This window comes from Glycine max, chromosome 18 (assembly GCF_000004515.6).
Source record: "Glycine max cultivar Williams 82 chromosome 18, Glycine_max_v4.0, whole genome shotgun sequence".
In the NCBI taxonomy this organism is placed as follows: domain Eukaryota; kingdom Viridiplantae; phylum Streptophyta; class Magnoliopsida; order Fabales; family Fabaceae; genus Glycine; species Glycine max.
Window position 1 is genome coordinate 52,832,360 of NC_038254.2, and position 27,191 is coordinate 52,859,550.

At 33.2% G+C, this 27,191-nt stretch overlaps 4 protein-coding genes across 7 annotated transcripts; 1 reads left to right on the forward strand and 3 right to left on the reverse strand.

Annotated features, from left to right (window-relative positions):
- The first annotated feature begins 613 nt into the window (after positions 1–613).
- LOC100816232 (probable polygalacturonase) lies at positions 614–4,447 on the forward strand. Its single transcript, XM_003552363.5, has 6 exons — positions 614–921; positions 1,068–1,403; positions 2,589–2,709; positions 3,020–3,194; positions 3,317–3,387; positions 3,538–4,447. The coding sequence occupies exons 1-6, from the start codon at positions 886–888 to the stop codon at positions 4,251–4,253; spliced, it is 1,455 nt and encodes a 484-aa protein (XP_003552411.1). The 5' UTR covers positions 614–885; the 3' UTR covers positions 4,254–4,447.
- A 589-nt stretch (positions 4,448–5,036) lies between these two features.
- Positions 5,037–9,990, reverse strand: LOC100815697 (mitogen-activated protein kinase). The gene is made up of 6 exons (NM_001255284.2): positions 9,677–9,990; positions 8,549–8,678; positions 7,594–7,731; positions 6,956–7,288; positions 6,089–6,272; positions 5,037–5,367 (listed from the first exon to the last, which is right to left on the reverse strand). The coding sequence occupies exons 1-6, from the start codon at positions 9,835–9,837 to the stop codon at positions 5,192–5,194; spliced, it is 1,122 nt and encodes a 373-aa protein (NP_001242213.2). The 5' UTR covers positions 9,838–9,990; the 3' UTR covers positions 5,037–5,191.
- A 2,709-nt stretch (positions 9,991–12,699) lies between these two features.
- On the reverse strand, positions 12,700–16,966 carry LOC100816751 (BPS1-like protein). 4 transcript variants are annotated; one of them, XM_041011641.1, is made up of 4 exons: positions 16,788–16,966; positions 16,581–16,650; positions 14,322–15,427; positions 12,700–13,411 (listed from the first exon to the last, which is right to left on the reverse strand). In XM_041011641.1, exon 3 carries the CDS (start codon positions 15,413–15,415, stop codon positions 14,363–14,365), a length of 1,053 nt encoding a protein of 350 aa, XP_040867575.1. In that variant the 5' UTR covers positions 15,416–15,427; positions 16,581–16,650; positions 16,788–16,966; the 3' UTR covers positions 12,700–13,411; positions 14,322–14,362. The 4 variants fall into 4 exon arrangements, with proteins under 4 accessions (XP_040867575.1, XP_040867573.1, NP_001354265.1 ...); XM_041011639.1 differs by having other exon boundaries at positions 12,700–13,470; NM_001367336.1 differs by lacking the exon at positions 12,700–13,411 and having other exon boundaries at positions 14,131–15,427; positions 16,788–16,938.
- A 6,308-nt stretch (positions 16,967–23,274) lies between these two features.
- On the reverse strand, positions 23,275–27,110 carry LOC100817295 (probable serine/threonine-protein kinase At1g01540). Its single transcript, XM_003552365.5, has 7 exons — positions 26,172–27,110; positions 24,773–24,877; positions 24,546–24,668; positions 24,286–24,456; positions 24,009–24,138; positions 23,707–23,916; positions 23,275–23,614 (listed from the first exon to the last, which is right to left on the reverse strand). Exons 1-7 carry the CDS (start codon positions 26,774–26,776, stop codon positions 23,489–23,491), a joined length of 1,470 nt encoding a protein of 489 aa, XP_003552413.1. The 5' UTR covers positions 26,777–27,110; the 3' UTR covers positions 23,275–23,488.
- Between the last annotated feature and the right edge of the window lie 81 nt (positions 27,111–27,191).

Consider the following 27,191-nt stretch of genomic DNA (forward strand, 5'->3'; position numbering starts at 1 on the left):
ACGATGTGCCGTTAACATCTCGTGACCAATGTGACAGCAGAGATGATGAGATGAAGCATGGATTTGATAGATCAAGAGTGAAGATGCAAATTCAACATACCTAATTTTTCTCGAGCCTTCGTATAAACACTTCATAGGACCACAACTTTGAAGTTGATTGTGTTAGATATGAGACTAAGAAAGTTTGTCTAAAGATTTCAAGCTGGGAATTAAACAGTTTTAAGTTTCACTTGAAATTTCAGTAATAGAATATTGATAAATTCTAACAAATATCTGAGACCAAAAAATTCGTTACCAAACGCTTCATCAATTACTAAAAAAAGAAAGCATAAACGAAAGCAAAAGATAGATTCTAAACAAAGAAATGAAGGGTTCGTAATTCACAGAATAGCTACTTGAATTTTCCTTAACATGTTCTGTTTATGAAAATCCTTCAAAGTATAAAGAAAACAAAATAAGCATGCACTCAATTTTGTGGAACGAATGACGTCAAACACAACTCCCATGTCAAATTTGCAATTAAAGATCAAGAATTGCACTATCATTCTTTGGTATGTTATGCCTACTTTTTTTATTATTCATGAAATAATTTCTACCAAAAGTGATGATTAATTCCTTGAGAATCATAAGCACACATTAGACAAATATTCTCCTACTAATGACAATTACTTAATTTGTACCCATAAAAATAGCAATCTCTAAGAACATACAGTGCTGGTATGTTTTTTGGCTTCAAGAAAAACAAAAGAAATTTGTGTAGTTTATACTATTTTTATGTTTTAGAAACCAATGAACCTAGAGGCCATAACTTAAGTTCCACTATAAATAACTGTCATGGCTTCACTCTCCACTCGTACCTAAAATTCCGAAGTTCTTTTTCTTATAATGGGGCTCTTGTGGAAAACTCACACGAGGATACACGTGAGACCCTTTTTCCTCCTTTCTTACTCTATCCACTCTAAGTAATATTCTCACATTCTGTTCTTAATATGTACACTACTTTAGTGAATATACTAGTAGCTTCATTTTCTAACAATTTTATTTTCATGGATGTGTTGTTTTTGCAGGTGATTAGAACATTTTTTGCAATCCTTTTGGTTGCACTGCTGAGTTCAGAGAGAGTAGAGAGCAGAAAAGCCAAAGTTGTGACCACTTCCTTGGAGTACAATGCTATAAACTGCAGAGCTCACAGTGCTGCATTGACAGATTTTGGTGGTGTTGGGGATGGAAAAACATCCAACACAAAGGCATTTCAGTCTGCAATAAGTCACCTGAGTCAGTATGCTTCTGAAGGTGGCTCTCAGCTCTATGTTCCTGCAGGAAAATGGCTCACTGGTAGCTTCAGCCTCACTAGTCACTTCACCCTCTATCTTGACAAAGATGCTGTTCTCCTTGCTTCTCAGGTATCTCATTTCTACTCCTTTGATGACAAATTAACCATAGACATGAGGTTTTAAGGCATAGTGTGTGTACATTTTGTGCTTTTTGAAACATTGTGAAGTTTGTTCAAAATCCATCATTTGTGCTACCCCACAAATTTTCACCACACTGATGTTAGATCAGAGACTTCCATCTGTCAGAATATGCTGTTTTTTGAACATTATAATAAAGTCTCTCACATCACTGCTGTCCAGCATTTGAATTTTCAAAGTGTTATTATTGCTCACAAGCCTTTGAAAGTAGAACCAAAATCTTTTGTTGATTCTTTTTCTACTGACTCTGGTTTTTAAGAAAGTGTTGCTGTACCAATCACTTGGCTTCATCTGCCTGTTCTTGCACCTTTCCTTTTGGCAGTATTTTGCTAGAACTGTTTCCAAAGTCTGATGACAGATCAAAACAGGATATGAAATACATTAAGATATGCTCTATGATTTCATCAATTTTGTTGCATGATACAGACATTTAAGAGATTTAATTGGGAGAAAATCAAACAGTATTCTTTGATTTTTTTTTTCCCCCAAAATCTTTAATTCATCAAAGAGTATCAAGCCTCTTGTTATTGAGAAATTATTACATGTTCTGAAACCACCACATGTTTATGATTCCGGTCAATTTTCACGTTAGTTGAAGTTTATTAATTTTTTAGTATAAATTGAAAATTTAAGTTACGCATTACGTAAAGATTGATTATAGACGCAGTTCTAGACAATACAATAATTTCCCCACTATTTGTCACTATCATAAACTCATCACTCATTTTTTAATATGGAAATAGAGAATTTTAAAGGGGTTCACGTGAGTTACATACAAGGGAAGATGTCCAATAAATGAAAGGCAAAGAATGTGTCACAAGATTCCCCACTTTCTACCGAGCATATGAGAGCAATATTAGGTTCATGAGAGCAATAGTCTTAAATAATTCAACAATACACAAAAGTCCAATGACTCCCACAACAACCTCTTTACCCTGGCCACTTTTGGTCTATTCCCACATCCAGACAACAATTTTAAGAGTGCCATAGAGTGGTCCATTACACACTTGTCTTGTGTTATCTAGGAGAACGGTTCCAAGTGTGACACATTTTTGGCACTTTCATGTATACTACTGCCAACTCTTTTTCTTTTATTGAATTAATGAAATGGTTTAGGATATAACTGAGTGGCCTGTGCTTGAACCCCTCCCATCATACGGTAGAGGAAGAGACGCACCAGCAGGAAGATTCACAAGCCTCATATTTGGAACAAACCTCACTGATGTTATTGTCACAGGTAAAGGGGAAAATAGTTTCAGTTGTATGTATCCAAAGGTTGTTTCAGTTCTAATTACAAAAATTTACTTACTCACCTACAATATAACTTAAATAAATAATATATGTACTGAGAATCTAAATTTTTTTTATGATGTCATCCAATTATAAATCCCTATACATAGTATAGTAAGTTTGTTAATTAAGTTATAATATTTTTATTGTATTGACAATATAAAAACTTACACTCATAGTACATACATATTAAACTCTTATTACTATTATTATTATTATAGATAAATGATATCAATCATGACCCTTTTTGTTAACAGGTGAAAATGGCACCATAGATGGTCAGGGTGAGTTTTGGTGGCAGCAATTTCACAGGAAAAAGTTGAAGTACACTCGCCCATACCTGATTGAATTAATGTTCTCAGACAACATTCAAATCTCAAATCTAACTCTACTCAATTCCCCATCATGGAATGTTCATCCAGTTTACAGCAGGTAATCCCACTTCACTTGTATTCAAGTCTTATAAAAAAATGTCATTAGATATACTGATATAGCTACTTTACTCTCTTATTGTCTTTGAATATTATAATAACAAATGATTTGATACTATGCAGCAATATTATTGTGCAAGGCATCACCATTTATGCTCCTGTCACATCTCCAAACACTGATGGCATCAACCCAGGTCAGTATTTCATGATCAACTTCAGATTCTTCAAATATAGAACAATGGATAGCAAGCATTTGATACAATGTAACCAAAGAATAAAAGTTTGATTTGAATTGCTAATATTTGCTCTACCTATGTTTCTTTCTTTTATCTTTTTCTCAACAGATTCTTGCACAAATGTAAGAATTGAAGATTGCTATATAGTTTCTGGGGATGACTGTGTGGCGGTTAAGAGTGGATGGGATGAGTATGGCATAAAATTTGGGTGGCCCACCAAACAGCTAGTGATAAGAAGGCTAACATGCATCTCACCATACAGTGCAACCATTGCCTTGGGAAGTGAGATGTCAGGTGGAATCCAAGATGTGAGAGCTGAGGACATCACAGCAATCCAAACAGAATCAGGTGTCAGAATCAAGACAGCAGTAGGGAGAGGAGGGTATGTGAAGGACATATATGTGAAGAGAATGACCTTGCATACTATGAAATGGGCATTTAAGATGACTGGTGATTATAACTCACATGCTGATGGCCACTATGACCCTAATGCCTTGCCTGAGATCAAAAACATCAACTATAGAGATGTTGTGGCTGAAAATGTGACCATAGCTGCTAGGTTTCAAGGAATCTCCAATGACCCCTTTACAGGAATCTGCATTGCAAATGTGACACTAAGGATGGCAGCCAAGGCCAAGAAGCAGCCTTGGACCTGCACTGATATTGAAGGGATGACGAGTGGGGTGACCCCTCCACCTTGTGGTCTGTTACCTGATCAAGGGCCGGAGAAGATCACAGCATGTGATTTCCCAGCAGATAATCTACCTATTGACATAGTGGAGCTTAAGAAATGTACTACCACCATGACATATGTTGAAGTGTAGTAGTTTATGCAAGTTATTGTTTTAGGAATAGTCCTTCTCAGATTATCAAAAAAACATTTCTCAAGTTAAGAAATGAATGGTGTTTCAAATTATAGAAATGGAACGGTTGTCTTTTCTTCTCTCGTTTATGGAACTTGGTGGCTTGATGCTGCTACAAGTTTCATAGCTAATATTAATCAAAATTTACTGGTTAAGTCTTGCTGTGAGTATCCTATGCTTATTCATTCAAATTAGGCACAAAACTGAAAAGGCTACAAACTACAAAGAGTGATCATGACAGTTGAGCAAACCAAGGTATTTTCTGAAAACATTTTCAAACACTAACAAACTGTTGCATTTTATGTCATACAGTAGGATAATGTCGGTCCCCACAAATGAAAAATTTCTCATAAGAACCTTGAGAGAACTACACAAAATATAGTTGTCATAATTGAAAAGCCCAAAAACATATAAACCCTACACTAGAATCCCATAGTTTCAATATAGGACTCAAGTCCCATACCTTGTAATTGGATCCATACAGTGTCTTGTCATAATATTTGTGTGTCTACATTCTAAAGGATGGAGAAACTGACTGAATCAGTTAACTGCACTAAAGTGTTTGTCCTAGTCTAAGCTGAAGGATAGAAATACACCAACAAGCAACAAGGAGCCAGAGCCCATGGATATTCCTGCTGAAACCTTAAAGTAATGCTAATTGGCTTCTGATTACTCCAATTGTACACCTCAACAATAAAATTATCCGAGAATGTTAAATAATAATCAAATGAAATACACCTCACAAAACCTCATTAAATCTCAAATATAATTTACCAAAAAAATCTCAGTATATCCAATACGTTAATTACTTCTGTAGAGAACCAACAACTCCTCGGTAGTGTTGTAATCCAGTCAAAAAGTATTTTTCACTATGCACAGACGATAGTAAATGCAAAATTTCAATAAATAGGTGGATCAGGATTGAATAACACAGATTCTCTCCAGATGAGTTCCTTGATATCTTCTTCAGTGAAAGATGGTTGCTCAAAATCAAAACTGAAAGGTCTAACGCAAACAGGTTCCTCATTAATATCATGAAGAGGTGCCAAGTATGGGTGACACAGAGCTTCTTTAACTGCAAAGCATCATAAGTAACATACGATTAATAAAAATATATACAAAAAGAAAATCCAACAGCTATAAAAGATTATTGCAGATAAATTGTCAACATTCAAGAAACAATAGAATCTTGACCAAAATGGTCAACCATATCACAAGCAGTTAACAGGCTCTGGATATATTAATTTTTTAACATTTTTAAATTAATAGAAACAAAGAAAAAGAATACATAATTGAGATGAAAATTTTTCTTTTGATACCCAATTAGTTTGAATTGTAACCAACGATTAGGGTATGGACAGAATTAAATGGCCTCACTGAGGAATTGGTCTTGGACAAAACACCGTAGCATAATTTGATTCATGTTACCAACCCCATATTGTGGAAAAAGGTTTTGACTGTTATTATTTTCATTGTAACCAACATTTAGTATTCAATGTTATCAGAGACTAATACATTTTCCTTTCATATTCAGATTTCAGCTACAACTTTATGAGCTTGGTATAGCAAGTTAATCATGGTAAGCATATTTGAACAGGATGAAATACAAACTACAGTTAGAAGCAACTGAGTATACCCATTTAACCAATAACAACCTCGTCATTGATTTGGTTGTTCTAACTTAAGAAATTTGCAGAGGTCAGCAAACTCTACATGGATTTAAAAGGGCAATTTATAAAATAAAATTACAAAGGTTGTACCCAAAAAGAAAGAGAAGAAAAATTATGTCATTTTACCTGTAATGCGCCTATTTGGATCAAAGACAAGCATCTTCTCTAACAAATCAACAGCACCAGGAGACATACTTGGGAATCTAGTAGCAAATTGTTGCCTTGGATATTGTGGAAGCTGTCTCACATATCTACGAGCATTATCACTTCGTAGAAATCCAAGGCTATGGTCATCAGGTGAGCCTATGAGCTTTTTAAAAGCAAGGAAATTTGTCAAAATTAAATCATTTTTTAAACATGGAGACTTAGTATGAAAATGAGAAAGAAGTTGCAATCTATAGGGGGAAATGCATAACCTACCTTCCCCCCATGCATTTAAGTTCTTAGTTTTTGGTTTAGAATGAGTGAAGAATTTTTTTTTAGGCAAACACCCTAGCCATTAATGTTGTGATGCACAGATAATAAGTCCCTTTCTCTTAGGTGTGAAAACCTAATGACACTGAGGGAGATTCTCAATTTCTACAGCTGTCTTTACTTGTCTTTATGGATCCTTGGGATAACAATCAAATCTCAGCCCTTAAGAGTATTATTCTTTGAGTGCCTGATAATTCTTTAACCCTTATTCTTTTGCTTGCAGACCATCAATCCCCCACCTATCACATATGCCTCTTCAGTTTGACTAATTCTTTTTAATAAAATTTCCCTATTTTTTACCCTTAATTCTCACAACAAAACCCTAACTTTGATCCATTGAATTCTGTGCCTTCTCTGTCCTGATTTAAAGGTCCACACAGAATTTCTCTCATTCTATTTAATTGCATGTGGATCCAACATTCTGATCTATAAAATAAAAATAAAAATAAATGAAAGAATGTTTGCAATTCAGGAACCAGATGTAAAAAGTATCATTCAGGATTTCCAACTAGCTAATACCTCTGTAATCAGCCTGAGCTGATGAACATAATCTTTCCCCGGAAATAGGGGTTGTCTTGTTATGATTTCACCAAGGATGCAACCCACAGACCATATATCGATGGCAGCAGTATATTCTGAGCAATTAAGAAGTAACTCTGGAGCTCGGTACCACCGAGTAACCACATACTCAGTCATGAAATCAGTCTCAGATGTAGTTCTAGCGAGACCAAAGTCTGCAATCTTAAGATCACAGTTGGCATTCAGTAGCAAGTTGCTAGGCTTTAGATCACGGTGCAGAACATTTGCTGAGTGTACATATTTGAGTCCTCGTAGCAACTGATAAAGAAAATACTGGAAAATGTATCTTATCAGTCACTGTGAGACAGTATAAATATCTTTGGTTATATAAACCAATGTATGATGAGTACTCTTTTAATTCAAAACAAAAAGGTGAGAGCCCAAGGAGATTCCAGACAGTAAATAAGAAAATTCAAAACTGCCAAAAGCTCTTGGGAATTTTAATTAGCCAATTCAGACATATTTTTGAGCTTCAATTTGGCGATAATACTAAAAAGAAGAATAATCGAGAGATCTTTCAATATGGTAGACATTAAATTTAAAAGGCATATGCAAAAAGAAATGGTAATAGTGCTAACCCGACAATGATCATCAGTCAATTGTTGATTGGATCGAATTATTTGATGCAGATCAGTATCCATTAACTCATAAACAATGTACACATCATTGAAGTTATCCCTCTGTGGTGGTCGTATAATGTCTTTAAGGGCTATCACCTGCATTAGAGAAGTAATTGGTAAGTGAGCAGCCTTGTTTCAAATTGAATTCTAATAATGATTGTAGAATTAAAATCCAATCAGGAAGCTCCCATGAAACAAAGTGAAAATATAACACCAATACCAACTCTTAATAGGTGCTGACTCACAAAATCCGTGTTTAACAATATACTAATTAGAAAACAAAAGAAGAAAACTTTTTTCGAAAAATTAGATATAAAATATTATGAAGGGTATAAATTTCTGAGTAAGCCAAAAACATGGTAATCAAAAGCATATATTATATAATGTAAATATATCAAAAGGTAAAAGTTCTATTCTATCAATGTATCTTGATATCAGTTAAAAACATAAGCCAGAATACACAGAAGAGATATTTTGATATGTTGCAATTTTCAAGAGTTTTGAATTTATCACAATAGAAAGCGTAACCAAAAGTACATCAATTAGTACTTCTAGAAAATTATAGATATGCTTATGAGAACTAAAGCAAATGTCCAATTTAAGCCAAACAACAGAATTATGCTTAAAAGGACCTTCATCACTAGTAAATTATGGAAAATTTGCCTATAGTTGCAGTACGACAGATACAACCAAAAAATAAGAAGCAGAAACAAAGAAATCAAAATATGAGGCAACAATAAGTCAAATAGGAAAGTCCATAGTGCTACATGGAGCACTCCCTTAATATCCAAATTTGAGAAGAAAAAAGTAAGATAAAAAATAAAAAGTATAATAAATAAATAAATAAGCAACACAAATGGGGGAAACAAGGTTTAGATATGAGAACGTGAGTAAAAAAGTTTATTTAAATTACATTTTCATGATCCATGTGCCGAAGAAGTTTAATTTCTCGTAGAGTCCTTTTGGCATCTATTCTGTTGTCAAATGCATTGCCAACCTTCTTAATGGCAACTTCTTCACGTGTCTCTGCATTTACAGCAGCACTGAAAGAAAATGAAAAAACAACATTGTCCCTCACATTGTTGATAACAGAACTAAAACCATATTAATGAGTATAGGTCATTGCCTAACACACCAAATTTAATAAACCATCCACAAGATACAAATTATCTTCAGTTTAATGAGTCTGAACATCATGAGGATTGTGTTATTTACAGTGCCAATAAGTACACCAAATTCTAATAGCCTGGCTATCACAATCAGGTAGCTTCAGCCAAATGTAAATTAAACTCTATAACAAGATAATATGAGGCAGAATCCGAAACGCATGAAACTAGATATGAATACATGATTAAATAGACCCACAAGACTAAAACTTGATTCTCTTTCAATTACTCTACTCCAATCAATCAATCCCAAACAATGATCACAAAGAATATATTTTTAAACTCAAGAAACTCAATCATCTTAGCACAATAACTCACATTCAGCTCAGGAATCACATCAATCCCATATTAAAAGCATTGAAGAAAAAATACAAATTTTCAAAATCACTTCAATCCCCTATTCACATAAATAACAGATACATGTCAAACATCTACTTCAAATAAACAATCACCTATATTCTGAACTTCCCCTAACATTCAAACATCAAATCCAAAATCAACAAAAAGGCCTTTGACCACCACCAGCAACCACTTCCTTGCTTTCAAAGCCAAGAGTTCCAAACCCCCAAAAGATGCGAAATTATTGTATGGTCCGGAACCACTACATGTTTATGGTCCTGAAAAATTTCTAAGTAACACATACCAAGTTTTTATTAATTCTTTCTGGTAAAATGAAAAACTTGGTTACATATCACATGAAAATTGGTCAGGACCCATACAAAAATTTCTCCCAAGATGCAAGCAATACATACATAGCTAAAAAAAGAGCAACCCTTTATCCTCAAAACACCCTCACAAACAACAAAAACAACACAGAAAACAAATGAATTCAGCCAAAACAAAAGCTCAACCCCACAAAAAAGTTTCTTCCTTACCAAACAATACCATATGCTCCTCTTCCCACAGGGCGAATAGGAGGAACATACTTCCTAGAGACCTCAAAGAGGTTTCCATAGATATTGTACTGAACATAGCGTCCACCATGAGTGTGAACTCCTCTGATGTCAGCTGAAGCAGGAGCAGACTCAAGAGCCATGTCTGTCTGGTGCTAGATGATCCAAAACCAGAAGATGAAAATGAAACAGACCCAACAGGGAAAGCAAGGATTTTTATGAAAAAGGAGCTAAATTGGTGAAGTGGGGGTGTGCTGAATTTACATGGAACGTGTCCGTTAGAGTAGTAAAAGTCGTTAGCATTTTCGTTTGGGTTAGAGAGAGAAAACGAGGATCTAATAAGAGAGAGGGAGATTAGGTGTGTTTTTCGTTGCATACATAAGCGATTAAGCGTGTTTATGTGAACATTCAAGTTAGGCTTTTGAACTAGAAAAGCTCGTGTGAACCCGTGAAGATGTAGCACTTTTTAGAGCTTTTGTTAATTTTTCTTCTCATGCTAATGCTATTTCTGAATTCTTAGTGTGATTTTGGACTTATTTTTTCATTTTTTTTTACTCATTTTGTTTTGACATTTGATAATAGGTTTTCATTGTGGCAAGGGGAAATCAAGTTGATGTAGTTTTTTATTTTCTTTGTTTTCATTTTGGATCAAATTGTTTTGTTTACTTTTACTTTCAATTTTCAACTAAATAAAAAGTAGAATTAAAGATGAGAAAGTTAATGTTGAAAATTGTTCACCAATGAAGAAAATGAAAAATTGGTAAAAGAAATTCTATTCCAAGTTTCCAACCGATTATATGTTAATAATAAAATTATAAATTTTGAATTATTTTTTGTATTATATTATTATATTAATTTTTATTTTATATTTTATGGTAAATATTTTTTATTCTTAATTTTTTTAAAGGAATTTGAATTTAAATTCTTTTTTATTTAAGTATACATTTCTTTCTTTTTAATTTTAAGCACCTTTGTTTTAATTTAAACTTTTTAAAATATATAGTCCGACGAGTTTAACTCGAGCGTAACTTTTGCTTGCAAGTTTATAATAGGATTGTGATAGCACCCCTAATGAAACAATCATTTTTTGCTTTATTTCTCCTTTTTCTTTGTGTGTGTTTTATTTTAAGCATTATTATAATTGTGGAACTTCCTTAGGCCTTGTCTTTCTCCTTATCTTTTTTAGTTTTCTAGTTGAGATCTCTTTAATGGTGGTGAAACTTCCTTATGCTCTAATAAGGTCTAGTATACTTTTCAAAAAAAAATGTACAACTATTATACAAATGTGTTCTTTTACATTGACAAACACATTAAAATTGTTTAAACGCGATCCTTGACAATTATGTTTAGCAATCGTGATTAAAATTACTTCATAAAAATTGCACAAAATTTCCCCTCATGTTTCTTTTTAAGAACGGATAAAAAAAATAAAAATTGAGCGTCTAGGCTCTACAAGTTAGGGCGACGACTATGATCCACCAAAAGGGTGAAGTCAACTTGTTTGGAATTAGACCAACCAACAACTACAAGTTGTATCAAAAGGGCATGTGTAAGTACGAAACAGTAATCAGATTTCTCAGCTTCATTACTTATCAAATCCAATAATTAGTTTATAAATGCCGATTTCCATATGAACATGCCATTGTCCAAAACTCCAAATTAACAATTGGTGTCAAAAAACAAAGACAAAGGAATAGTAGGGGTAGACCAAAAGGAATTTCCCCCCATCTACACGTGTTGTGTAGGATATAGGGTGTAAAAATAGGGATTTAAATATAATGCATAATTATTATACTCCTATCTTATGTAATAATAATAATTAAAATCGTCAATGTTTAATTAGTCAACCTAAAGGAATAATAACTTTTTTTAAGTAAACCTTTGCATGCTTCGTAGATATTACATTGCTATATACAATATTCAGTCAAAGTTGGAGCCAAAATGTATAATCCTCATCAAATTAAAGCAATTTAGTGTTTCCTAGTCAGTCTTCGTCTATTGTTCTTTATCTGTTGTTCCCTTTTATCTGGTCCCAAAAATTGACCATTGAATTTGAATACGAATAGAAATAGAACTTCCTAGTTGGCGGCTCTCAAGGTCCTGACTAGTGGGTCTTCAATTCTTCGTTATCACGTCATATCTAAATATTATGTGGTGAACTCTTTCATTTAAGCTTTATAAACTTTTTATTAGCATTTATCTTGGTTTCACATGAAAAAAATGGTGTGATTGTTAAAAAAAAAATCAAAGAAAATGAGAAAAGAAAAATCGTTAAAAAGTATTAGCATTTATCTTGGTTTCACATGAAAAAATGGTTTCATCCAATATTGGATACAAAACACAAGGAGAGAAACGTGCGTGTTAGTTACAAAAACAATTGTTTTTTTTTTCTTTTTGATGAAACCATAGACAATTAGATAAAATAATAAAACTAGTAAACTAAATTATTTTGTTGTACAATTTTATTTTGGCCAAAAAAATTATCAAGTTCAAAAATTGCAAACACACTCAAGTAATCAATGCTTCCTTTTGAGGATTTGTGCTTTTGAGACTACCAAAGCAACCCATTTTACAGCATAACACAACTCTAGGCTTGGGAAGTCAAGCCCACTATGAGAAATAATGGAAGGAAAGCCCACTTGAAACCATCTACAAAATGAGTAAAACAACATTTTGGTGCGTGATATGACAGATATGAGGTGAGTCACATTAGTTTCTTATTTAAATCACTATTTTAATCCCTGAAAAATAAAAATGCCAGTCAATTTAATCCATTTAAGTGAAAAAAGGACTCATTTGATTGACTTCTAATTTTTCGGGTCCAAAGTAATTTTCATCTTTCAAAATTTATGGGACCAATCACAAACCGTTTTTAGCTTTCAGGAACATGGTATGTTACTACCCAGAGAATACTACCATACAATGCTAGTAAACTTGCAAAGTTCCATCAGAACTGTAGAGCAAAAACGAGTAAACAAGGTTGCAAAGGCAGGAGCAAATAAATGTAAACAATGTAAAAATCACAGTTTTTACTTCCTCACAATTTATGCTTTGGCAACTTTCTGCAACAGATTTGATACTTGACCAAGATAAGACACGTACATTATTAAACATGAGTTCCCATCTAAAACTAATCTAAGTGCAAAGATTCAATTATAACTAAAATCCAAAAAAAGATTTAAAAAAATAGCCAAGAACAACACCATGCGAGTTTTGTGTGGTTCATGGTTCTTCCATTACCACCTCATCAGACTGAGTGAGCGACTCAAAGCAAATGTTCACAGAGAGAGACCGTTAGGAGAACTTGATTTGCTCAGTTCTCCATTTTGTGATCCATACAAATCATCTTCTTGACAAAGCTTGGTCTCTGTTCTCTTCAACAGAGCTTGCAGGGGTCACTCGTTTCAGCTCAAAGCATGATCACAATTGAGTAAAGAGGTTCACATTTTTAGTTTCTTTACCACCCCAGATTCTGAGGGGCTTAACAAGGGAGACGAGACAGATCATCTACCTCACATGACTTGGTCTCCGATTCCTTCAATAGAGCTCAAAGCTCTTATCACTACAGCTCAGTTGATATAGAAATTGAGTGTGTAGTCCACCAAAAATTCACTTCAGTTTTCAGATCTCAAAAGCAAATCACTTTTCACAGATCTGAAATGCAAGGCGGCAAGCCATAATTATTGCCAAACTGACAATTGCAAGAAATTCTGCAAGCTGAGGTGCCAGGAGATCAGAATCAGATGTGACCTTGATACCAAGGAGTTGCAACTGATCTGTGAGTTTCACATTGTCAAATGATAAACACATGCAATATGCTAAGTAATACGTGATACTTAACAATGTGCTGCATCATATGATATTCAATCAAAATTGTTCAGGGTGATTAGTTTGAGAAACATTTTGTTTTAAATTTGTTTCATGTATTCAAAAGTTTATATAGTGAAAAACAACTTATTGCTTTCTGTTTTCACTTTTTCTTGTATAAACTTCAGAAAACAGGAAATAAAATGAGACAACAATTTAGATGTAGCCCAACTGGTAAATCTGTGCTCAAGAACAGAGAGGCAAAGCATCGTAAATGAATCTGAGACTTATTTCGTATGTACCTCATTCTGCTGTCTTTGACATTCAAAGAAATTTAATCAAGTTTTGATTGTATACTAAAATGCTACATATCATATTACATGGAATCACAAAAAAAAAAACTGTTCATTGCCCTAAAATAATCTGTTAATCCAGTTTCAGGGCAAAAATCCTTCCCAATCCAGACGAAAAGATAGGTTCAGAATCAGCAACCAATGGCAGAAATTACAATCCCCTTCCCCACTCCTCCAAAAGAAAAACCACAATCACATTTTATGTTTCATGATTCTATCACAAAATGGAAAAGGCAGTGGTTTCATGAACTAATAAATAGAAAGAATTACAGGGTAGCAAATTGCAAACTTCAGTGAGCACAAGCAACTTTCTTATATATATTTTATCATATAATATTACACAGAACATCACAAATATACATTTCAGAACCATAATATAATCATATAACCTATTACTCATTCTAACTTGAATACAATAAGCCAAACATGATTGAAAACCATCAATCTTAAAACAGAAAAACCAATACCTAGATCCATCGGTATGTACCAGAGTTAGGCTGCAACACATTCAATTGACTATTTGTGCATCTCTGTTACCCGCCTGAATGCTGTCAATGAAAGTTGCACCTGACCTCAAACTAGATAGCAAGGCATCACGACCAGTCAAGACCACTTGGAAAAAGCTATCGACTTCCTTTGTAAGAAGATCTAGTCCTTGTGAAAGCTTCTCTGTTGCTCTGCCTAATTCCCCAACAATCTTCGCAAGTGATTCTGTCTCAATGGCATCTGAGACGCCCTGGATAATAGGATATAATTCCTTCACAGAGGAATCAACTACTTCCAACTCATTCAATATAGTAAATCGCCCACTTCTAACTCTAATTTCCCCATTTACAAGATCTTGCAAACTTTTAAAGGTTGGAGCCCAAGAATATACATCAGCCACATCCAAATCTGACATATTCTTTGTAGAGCCCGAAAAAGCCGCAGCAAACACACTGCATAAAAATACTGTCTGCACCTTTACTCCATACATAGCTTGCATCAAAACCTTCCCTTTAGCAGACTTTTTAACCTTTGGCAGATCAAGTGACCGCAGAAGATTATCCAAAATGCTGCCACATTTCTCAATCCTAGGGTTTCCAGAACCAATATGCTGTTTCCAACCATCAAGTGAAGAGCATGCCCGAACATACTGCTCTGAAGAGGAAGAACCTAAATTGTGCAATGCACAATGAAGTAAAAGATGACCCTGGTTCAGGCGTGATAATTCAGAGCTAAATGCAATGCATATATCTAGTAACTTCACACTAATGTCCAAGTACACATCTATCCATTTCTCATCCCAATCATGTACAGGAAGCTCAAGCTCTGTTATGAGGGTTTTAATGTCATTATGACTCTCACAAAGTGCCTGCATGGCCAAAGTCATCCAAGACAAGCTGAGGATCTCATCCTTGCTCTTGGGAATAAGCTTTTTCAGCCTCTCTTCCAAAGTTGCTTCAAAAGCATGTAATATTAACAACAGCTGTGAAGAAATTTTTGGGCCTTTCGGTGATATCATCCTAAAAGGATTTCCAAAAGGGAAGAATGATCGGTTTGCATCCTGTGCCCGGCTCATTTAGAATTTTTACTGAAACATGCAAGATTAGAAAGTAAGATGCAATATTGTTGAATAAAAACCATACAAAATCAATTATCAGTCACACATGAAGAAGTTCACTACATGTTATTTATGCACTAAGTTCATAATTACCGAGCCCAAATAGTATGTTCCAAAACAATGTTATTAAAAAAGAAAATGGAAAATGGCATACACAAAATTCTGATAATACTTGCATGGTCAATGTCAAAAAACTACCATTGGCCACTCCAAACACAATTTCTTCCCCTTTCCATGCCCCATCTAATAATTCCATTATTATGATAAGTTCAAAAGTATTTAGTTTGCTTTCAAATTCAAGCTGCAACAAGGTATGAGATAAGTTTGATCAACTAACCCTAAATAACTAAATGATAGTGAGCTAAAACAAAGTCAAAAGTACCTAAAATTCAAAATACAAAAATTCCAAGATCAGAAATTTTCACTTTAAGGGGGCATTTGACAGGAGAGAAGTAGGCCATTGGGAATCTTTGAATATGTTTCCCAGAAATCAAAGAGTTAAGCATATTTTTATTAATTATTTTAATTATTTACCACATTATATAATTTAATAAAGAATAACATGATGTTTTTACCGGAATAAAAGAAAAACTAAAATTGAGAAACCTCATGAGAAAGTTTTTGTGGGAAACTTTCTAAAAACATTCCCGGAAAACATCTTTTTCCAAGAATGTTATTGTTTTCAAATGCATGCCAAACATGGGAAATTAAATTTCTCAACCTATGATTCCCGAGAACCAAAAACTTCTTTCCAACCAAACGCCCCCTTAAGTTTTTTTTATCATCTTGAAAACACAAAAGGGAATCAGAAATTAATAGACAACTAGCTAAACTTTCCTACAAAATCAAATGAAAAAAAAAACACAGAAAATAGGGAAATCAACAAAACCTAAGACCAATCAAAATTCCTCCTTCCATTTTCCTACAATTTTTCTCAAAATTTAAAATCCTCCGTCCCACTTCGGGCTCAGGAAAGGTAAAAATTCTAAACAATATCTACCCATCACTCCCTCACCACACCTGAAGGAAATAGCCATATAAATACTTTTCAAAGGGAAAAACACTTCTCTTTTAATTTTCCAACAAAACTATAAAAAAAATACATAAATCGTCTGAACCTCACCAAACACAATAGATCGAGGAGCTGGACAATCAATCAAAGCGAAAATCTTGACCAATTCTCAGATTTTCCACTGAAAGACAAAAAAAATTGGGGGTAGGGGGATTCTATTTATAGAGATTTTCAGAGAGAACAATAAAAAAAAAAAAGATCGAAACTTTGGTTGAGAAAAAGGGTAAAGAGAGAGGATCAAAGAGTGAAAGAAAGCACCTCACAGTGATCAGATCGGAAGAGTTGAATTAGGGTTGGGTGGGTTGTTTCGGGTTTGTTCCTTTGATAGGGTTTGAGTGTGTGTGAATGAAATGAAATGAATGAATGTTTGTGATAGCTGGTGAGATGATAAAGCTACCAAGTTTGGCCTCAGATTCTGTGAACCTGGGAAACGTGGTGTCATATTGTTGGTCCGTTGCCCATCGTATTAATTTCGTTAATCATATTTTTGTTGACCTAAACACACGTTGTGAGATTATTTTTTTTCCCAAAAGTATTTTCAGTCTTATCATAGTTCTGTTCTGTACTCTTTCTCTTTAAATTATCACAGTTAATGCGTGTGAGAATTTTTTAAATTTTAATTTTAAAAAATAGAAAACAATATAATTAAGATTATTACATTTTTTAGGCATCGATTTTATTTTATTTATTTATTGAAAAAAGCATAGATTTTACTCTAAAAAATTTGCTTATTTTCTTTTTAAGTTTCGTATTATTTCTAAATTTTATTTTATTTACATTTTTAAAATAATGATTTTAAATCTATTGAAATATAACTGTCTGTATATTCAAAATTATTACTTTTAATTTTTAAGATTTATGTTTTTTTCCTTAAAATTTAATTGTTTATACTTAAAAATAATAATTTTAAATTCACTTTATTTATTAAAATAAATATAGTATTTTATAGTATTACTATATTTTATTATTTTAATGATATTCTTTTAATTTGGGCTCATTATAATGTTTCTTTATTATTAAAAAAATTGTCGGCAGGAGCGTTGAAATTTGACGAGCTTATCTGCAATATCATTCATTTCAACGGGCTAATTGAACGGATCATTTTGGCTTCCAAATTTTAATTGAACGATTCATATAGATGGGCAGTTTCACCAAGAAAATTAAGGAAGAAATTTTTAATTTTATTTTAAGAGCTTGCTTTACATATATTATTAGTACAAAAGTTTTTTCACTCTAAATTAATAAAAATTATTACTAATATATTTTAAAGATAAATATTATAGAATTAATAAATTTATTATATATAATAATTTATAATCAAATAATAATTTTCCATACATATATCATGTATTTACTATAAAAATGTTATATATATTTTTTTAGTCACTTTCATACGTTGCGTATGAAATAATAAAATTAGAAAATAAAAACTATTTTCATATAATTTTTTTAAATAAAAAACCAACTAAAAATAAATAAATTTATTACAACTATAAAAAATATAAAAAAATATATATTTTAAACCAATGTGCTAAGCCCAAAGAAATGACCGTTGAAGAAACGTCAGAGAATGGGGCCCACTCCACAGGACACTTTTCATTGTTTTAGGTTATTAATAATTAATAATTAATAACGTAGGATGCATCACCCTTCAGCCTTCAATGTCGATATGCCGCACATTTCCTCTAAATTACATCATCACTTGTGAGCACTTGTAAAACAGACAAGTTTAACTTCATTTTCCAACTTAATAACCAGAAAATAGATTGCAGATGACATCATGACATAGAATCCATATCGTACGTAAAATATGTAACCATTCCCCAAGTTAAGAAAAATGGATCCAATTATCCTCTTCCCTACAAGAACACAAATCAAGCCATACAAATTAGCTATGTGTGAGTCCTGTGACTAATCTGTGTGTGAAGGGAGAGATTCATATGGTACGTAAAATATGAATAAATTTAACTAATAATGACTGGTATATAATCAATTTAAATCTGATTTTGGATAGCTCATCATCTTCTATTACTATAATTATCATTACCACAATGTCATTATCACTTGTTATTATAATTATCATCATTCTTGGCACTATCATATTTTATATTATTTTATCATATCACATCCTAATAATCAAATATATCTATAAATTGTTTGATTTCGATTTTCACACTAATAACAAATAAAAAAATCAAATCAAACAATAAATTGTTTTTTTTTTGTTTCAGCATTTTTTTAAAAAAGTTTTGTTGAATAAATTTCACAGTATAAAATGATTTAATTCATATTGGAACACCCATGCCAGTTATCAACTTACTTTTTAGGTACAAGCATATAACTATTTTTCTTTTTTTTTTCAAACAACTTTAGCTTTCTTTTAAGAAGATTCCTTATGATACATATTATTATCATTTAAGATAAGAAATTTACAGTTACACTCCCTTTTTGAGAAATGTTGTCCCTTTCTATATTTCCCGGAAACAACAATCTTGGCCCTGTGTCATCTTTGTCCACAAACATACATGATCCTTTCCCAAACAGCGTGTTCTAATATTCCTTGCTCCCCTTAGTAAGGTTGTCTCCTTATCTCCACCTCTAAGCAAAGATGAGTAGAAAAAAAGCACCTTAATTTGGAGCATTTAAGCCAAAACAAGCACTCATGTTTTGAAACGTGGTACACCTTAGAAGATAAGCGTTAATAGTTGGCATGAACAGAATTAGGCATGGAACACAAAACCTTTTTCCCTCAAAAAGATCAAATACCCCCATCACTATAATAGCTCAAAAGAAAGGCATTAATCCCTTTCTACCAAATATGCATGAAAAGAACCACACGTCATGCTATCTTCTCGTTTTCTTTTCTTTTCCTTTTTATTAAAGATCATATGATGATAAATTAATGAATGAGTATATGGAATAGTAGTTTCTTGATGGCATCGCTTTGTGATCAATTATGTTTGATTGCAAGAAACTATAAATTTTTGTTTAAATGCAGAAAACACTTGGCATTCCCACTACTCTAGTGCCAAATGAATATGAACAGCTAACCACGTGTGCGAACATGTTCTCCCAAGAATTTTAGAAAAAAGATGTTACACACATACATAATTCAACTTGAAGGTTTAATATTCATAGAACTATAACACGTAAAGGCATGTCCAGCATATAAAAACCATATAACATAATAATTAATGCCCCTCAACTAGTTCTATTTTTGTTAAATATTTTTTTTCAATTTTTCTCAAACTTTTTTTATCAATTCAACACAATCTTTGTAAAGAAATCATATTTAGTACACAGTCAATTATTCGCTTGCGCTATTTAATGTAATGTGTTCCCAGGTCTGATTAATTAATACTTATTATAACAAAATTAATAACTTTTGATATGAATTTGATGATTTTTTTAATACAAGATATAATGATGAAATATGAGACAAAAGTTAAAATATGTGATTAAATTTAATGAATGAACTGTGTCACTGAGTCTATGCATAAATCAACTGATTTAAAATTATTTTAATTTGATTAGTATTTTGAGTTTGAATTATGAGTTTTATAGTCTATAATGATGATATTTTATTTGCTTATAGTAGAATTAGGTTTGATACTTCTGATTTATACCAAAAAATCAATAGATTGTATTATTTTTTTATTTTAACAAAATATTTGTTTTGGGCTCTATAAGCCTACTTAGGCCAATGTAAGTAAAATAAAGCAAACGTTGGTAATGTTATTACTAAACCCAATTATTTCACATGACCATAGGCCAACGCCCTATGACTTCAGAATTTTCCCCGCACAAAACATTGAATCATCATGCACAATCTGTTAATAACAAACACCACAAATAACAGGATTTAAGGATGGCAATGATCATGCTTATTTGAATTCTTCATCTATCTTTATTATCTTCGGAAACACCTAATACTCTCTGTCTCTACTCTCTTGCCAAACGTTTCTCTATAATATAAAATCATTAAAATTATAATATAAATTTATCCATATTATCTCATTTCATTTAATAAAAAAGTTTACAATAAAAATAGTATCCTAAAATTTATCCAGCACAATTAATAAATTGTTGGGTTCTTTAAACATGCGGGTAAGGATTGGATTTCATGATTTACGTATATAGAAGATTTTATTGGAAGAGACAACTCACTTACATGTCTCTATGACTTTTGATTAGGAGGATATTTTACTTTTGAAAAAAAGATGATAAATTCTTTTAAAACAATTAAAATATAAAAGTGATAAGTATTTGAAGATATATATAGTTACCAGCTTATCTTATTTCAACTTTCAAGTTATGACCAAGTAAATAAATGCCTTTTTATAATTTTGTTAAACGCTTTTTAATTTAATTAACTAGCTTATCATTTATCAACTATAAATATTCAGCTAGATTTTTAATTTTTAGCTAGTTTATCTACTAAATTTGTCACAATCATCTTATATCCTTCTACCTATCCCACTAATATTCTATGAAATAAGTATTACATAAAAAAAATTAAATACATTTAATATTTTAAAAACATAGATTGTATTTCATTTTTTTCTTGTTTAATAAATTAAAAGATTTGTAATATGTTGTAAAAAGATTTCAAATTATTATATCTATTATTACCACGTGATTCAATTAAGATGCATTTCGAAAAATAGTTTTAAAAAAACCATTTTCAATTTTTTTAGATATTTGTTTTCAGCATCTTTAGTAGAAAAACCTCCCACTTCTAATAGGAAGACATTTTCAAGGCATATGGCAAAATGTTAGTAGTTAATAGTACATGGCCTACCAGAAAAGACAATACGTTAACGATCCATTAAAACATCACATGACATGAGTGCACGCTCTTTCAACATGACAATGAATGAATTTGTCAGCAAATTGCAACACTTCAAAGTTCAAACAAGGGTTGGCATTTTTAATTTTTTTTTAGGAATAACCAAGTTTCAATTGTATATTCCACGCTGCCCCAAGATTATTCACCAAATAATGGTGTTTCTCTCTAAACCATATGCTACCAATATTTATTAGTACATTTAGTTTGCCACTTTGCCCTTTTTATGCTTGAAAGGTTATGTAAATGATAAGCCAATCAAGAAACATCATAACAGAGCAACGAATATACAGAAAGAATGAGATTGGGAAATGTTTCTTCTAAATATAATATCTTACACATAACTTTCAGGTCAAGAAGATGAGTAAGATTAACAACGTGTATCCATTGCTTACTAATTAATATAACATTTTGTTTTTATAACAAAATACATGTTATTAGTTCATTAACTAATTAATATGCGTCGGTAATCAACAAACAATTAACTTAGCATTATCATATATAGGATTTCAAACATGAAAATAATAGAACCATGAGTGTGTTTGTTATTCGTGTGCTGGCAATTAAAAATTGTTTGCTCCACAGTTCCCTATTACAGTTTCTCCATTTGGGTGTACTGAGCCAACATCAAAACAAACATTATTGCATAAAAGGTTATTAAAATAAATGGTTTTTTCTATAAAAAGAGAAAAGTATATACTAGATGAGCTTATGCTTATCAATACTGGAAGCATCACGTGGTAGGCATAAGGTGGGGTAGAATAAGCACACTGTCTCACACCGCGACCATTCAATTCTAGTATGTTACACATAGATTAGTGTAATATAGAAACTGAAAGGCTAATAGTACACTCTACTCTTTTTTAATACACTTTTTTATTTATTGAAATTTATTAAAAATCATGAAATTATGTGAATCTCATTTCTTATTTAATCATGATTTCGTAATTTTTAATAGATTTTAATCAATAAAAAAAAATATGTTACTAGTACTCCTCTTATATATAAAAATATTATTTTACACTGCCTTCTTTGCATTTGGTCCATTTGTTTACACTGTCTAAGAATCTCATGCTTTTCTGGCTCTTTTGACAGCTACGGTGATTCTTACCCAAGCCGACATCAGGCCCCTAAAGTACAGATATGCACATGATCAAGCTAGGTCTCCAAAGGTTGTAATGGCCTACTCAAATTGTTTGAACTTTGTAGTTTGCTGAAAATTTTGGTCCAAAACAAAGGTAAAGGTAAAAAGTACATGAGTGAACTGGTAGAGTAACATGGAAGAGATGTTTGCACTTGGTGCCTTTATGAGGGGTTGGTTCTATTATAGGACTTGGTGCAATATAAGAAACTAACAAGAGATTGGAGAAAGCAAATATGCAATGATGTACAAGAAGAATGTATTATTTTCTAGTCAGTTCAGGCTATTGAGCCTCTATGGATAAAGTTTGTATTAGTTTTGATAGCACAGCCTAAGCCAATAACCAAATCCAAGGAGCCTTCCCTTGTGCTACTATTTCATTGCCTGCTTGTACAATGGAGTAATCTATAAGCCAAAGTGACAAAAAGTAGCTGACAAATGTTGATATTTCATAATGGTTATAGCCGGCAATGAGAACAGGTCCATTTACCACAAGCATCCAACTATGGGGAGTTGGCAATGATGGTGCAATCTAATTGCTTTCTAGATAGCTGGATTGTGGGTCTGTTCAATGAGTTGAGCATATTAAAGTGGGGACACCAGTTTTACACTCAAAATGCCAAGCAACCCAACCATCTTATGATGGGTCCATGATAATTACAAAAATCCAAAAATGTATGAGCCTAAGGAAACTTACTCAATTTTATTGAAGGTACCCTTTTTCTTTAATTCTTATCTAACATTGTCCTGTGAACAGATAGTCATAAATATTTTTATTTTTATAATAACGAATCAGAGTATACACTTGAATATGAATCCCAAGCTGGGGCTGATAACAACAATGGAAAACTATATAATAAAGAGAGAAAAAAAGATACTATCATTTTTTTAAATTAACCTACACACAAGAATTGGCAAACTAATAGAGACCAAAAAATAAGCACGTAGTTCCATTAAATTATCAGCTTGTTATCATCTCCATCTAGTACTAGCATCTTCACTTTTATCATTGGCACCTCCATCTCTTCTCTTATCTAAATTTGAGTCCCTTTGCTCACTTTGATAGGAACGGGAAGACTCTCCCTCAGTTCTTTGTTCCTATAGAAAAGAAAGTGAGTATCACTTCATAGCAATGTTTTTATTCCAATCAAATATAATGTATAAAGTATAAGAAGGTAAAAAGAACATACAGTATGGAATAACAGGTCATCTGCTTCAAGCATGTGGATCACATGTCCCATTTTTGGCCTCTTGGTTGCATCAGGATCAACACACCGAAGAGCAATCAACAAAGCGCGTTTAAGAGCCTTTGAAGATGGCATCTCAGGGAGCTTAGGATCAACTACTTCCTCAGATTTTCGATTCCCAACCATAGTCTTCAACCATTCTATTAAATTAACCTGTAATTGTTCCAACATGCATAGTTAGCCCAAAAAAGAGAGAAGATAGCATAAATGTTAACTATGGTCTTTTATTGGCGAGGGCCTCTAACCTCTCCTTGTGGTCTACTATAATCAACAGGGCTTCTTCCGGTAATTATCTCCATGATAAGTATCCCAAAGCTATAAATATCACTCTTCTCAGTTAGCATTCCGGTGCATGCATATTCTGGTGCAACATAACTACAGAAAAAGAAAAAGGAGAGAATCAATATCATTTTACCTTTAAAAATTTGGAACCACTTACACATTGCAATCATACAGGAACTTAAAACTAATTATAATTTGGTAAGAGAGAGATAGGATAATGCTTAGCTTAATCATACTAACCCAAATGTTCCCATCACTCGAGTTGTGACATAACTATTCTCAGAACATAAAAGCTTAGCAAGCCCAAAATCAGAAACCTTGGAGTTCCATTGGCGATCAATGAGTATGTTACTTGATTTCACATCTCGGTGGACAACTTTTGGTTCAAGACCCTCATGAAGATAGGCCAATCTGAAAAGACAAACAAAAAGTACAGTGATCAAAACAATCAAGCATCATCATAGATTCCACTGTATGAAGATTAATCACAAATACGGTACCCTCTTGCTGTTCCCAATATAATGTTCATCCGTATGTTCCATGTCAAAGGGCTTACAGCTCCAACATCCCCATGCAGCCATTGTTCTAGATTGCCATTGTCTACATACTCATACACAAGCATCCTGTGAAAACAGTGCCACACTTCAAATCTTACATCTTGTCAAACCGAACAAAATTGATAGCATCAATTTTTTTCTTTTTAGTTTTTAAGAGAAGAAATCAATACCTGTAGGCTCCCTCGACACAGTATCCAAGCAACCTAACAAGATTTTTGTGTCGCACTCGACCAATTGCTTCTACCTCTACTTTAAATTCTTTCTCAGCTTGTCCCCTGAAAATAAGTTAAACATGAGGTATTTATTTCTGAGGAAGACAAATACAAGACCAGGACCGGGAAAACTTCACTAGATAGCAACATGAAATAATCAAATAAGAGAAGTGACAGAAAAATCAAATGATATAAATAAGAGTGAAAAACTCCTAATAAATGAAACATTATCAATTCAGTAGTATAGGAACAAGGAGATCAAAAGAAAAATTATTCTTTTCTTCACATGAGTGACTCACTTAAAGGATAACTTCTAAAAATACCAGACAAGGATAACACACACACACAAAAGTTAAAAAGTAGAAACACTATTTAAAGTAAAAGAAGCAAACAGTGCCCTACAACAAAAAGCAGATATCACTGCAAAGGATAAATACAGTTGGTTGCCACCAGGACAATCATTGAAGAGAATAACAAACAACATGTCTAAATCATTTCAATTATACTAGAGGCAGCTGAATATTTACAACTAGTATTTCAAGCAAAAAGTTTATAAAACTTGTTGCCAACCAAGTAGGACGCAACAAAAAACAAACCATTTGCATTGTCCTTCCCCAGATTCACAATATCAACGGGCAACACAAGGTCAAAATATCATAAACCAATTTTTCATCATCTGTGAACCAAATTAAGAAAAGCCAGCTCATACAAGGTTGAAATTGCATCTCATCCGTGAGAAAGAAATATTTGGACACTCATCACACAACATCAATAACAGAAAAGGATACAGACTCAACAGAAAAAGTTATCAATAATACACAAATAAACTAGAAGTTCATTTTTCTTGATATTTTTGAAGACCACTCCAAAATCAAACTTGCAACAAAGACTAATTGAAAAGGAACGGTAGTGTAGCTAACTTGTTACAATAAATAATACATACACTCACAATATAATGTCATTTACACTGTCATCAAATTACAAAATCACCATATATGGTAATTTGGTTGACTTAATAATAACTACCTTAAAACTCATATCAACGATAATTTCTTCTTGATTGATAGTGTAACAGATAATTTATAGAAATTGAACTCGGTTTTTATACTACCAATCAATAAGAAACCATCGATGATATCACTTTTAAGATAGTTATTATAAAAGTCAATAAACTTATCAGCTTATCATGCATGATCAGTTTGTGATTGGACGACGGTATAAAAATCTTTTACACCTTGAGAGCATACACTATTTACTCAAAAACTTAGTCATGCATATTAAACTCAATTTGACATCACTAAATTCATGTGAAAACCAAGCATATTAAGAGAAAATTGAAAGGAAAAAAAAGACTTACTTGTTATTCAAGAGGTTCTTGACAGCAATTTTGGTACCATCATTGAGTACCCCATGATAGACAATGCCATAGCCACCTTCACCAACCACATTTTCAGGACTCAACCCTCCAGTGGCATCCTCAAGCTCCCTCAGAGTGTACCACCTCCCCCACCCAAGATGTGAAACCTCAGGCCCAAGCCCAGGCCCAGGCCCACCAACACTCCCACTTCCAAAAGACGACGTCGTTTCACACCCACTCCCCACCGTGACCTTACTCTCCTCACTTGAAACCCTATCGCACTGCACCACCACCCGGTGCTCCGTCTTCTTCCCCATCTCCACGTGGATCTCCGGCGCCGGAGGCCGGAGCATGTGGGGCCCGGGAAGGTGCACGATCGTGTGGATGTCCTTCGCCGCGTCGGCGCCTCCGGCGACCTTGTAGCCGGTGCCTGCGCCGGAGCGGCGGCGGTTCCGGCGAGAGACAAGGCAGAGGGAGAGGAGGAAGAGCGTGAAGACGATGAAGACTCCGATGAGAATTCCGATCACGACCCAGAGACGGAGGCCGAAGATCGAAGTGTGCTTGGAGAGTTGCGTGTTCATGAAAGCTCCGTCGAAGATTGACATTGCTGCGGAAAAGTGAGAAAGGAGTGAACTTTCCGGCACACGGCGAGGTTCTAGAAAGTGGGTCGCATTTGTTTTGCCGGGGAATTGAGAAAAAGAATGGACTTTTCCGGCACCGTTTGTGAAGAGAGAGAAAGGTGAAAGTTTTGAATGAAGTTGAAGAAGAGAGAAGAGAAAAGAAAAAGAATTGAGGAGAGTGAGAATGTGAGATGAATAGAAAATTTAGCACTATGAAGAAAAGTATGTAAGAGAGAGAAGGTTGAGAGGAGAGGCCAGCAAAGAGTGTGGAGCAAATCTGCCTGTTGTTTTTTGTTTTCTTTCTTATACAATAATACATTGCTCAAGAACAGATCAGGTGAGGGGAACGTTATATTTTTGTTCTTTTCCTATTTTTTTATATTGTATTAAAAAATTTAAG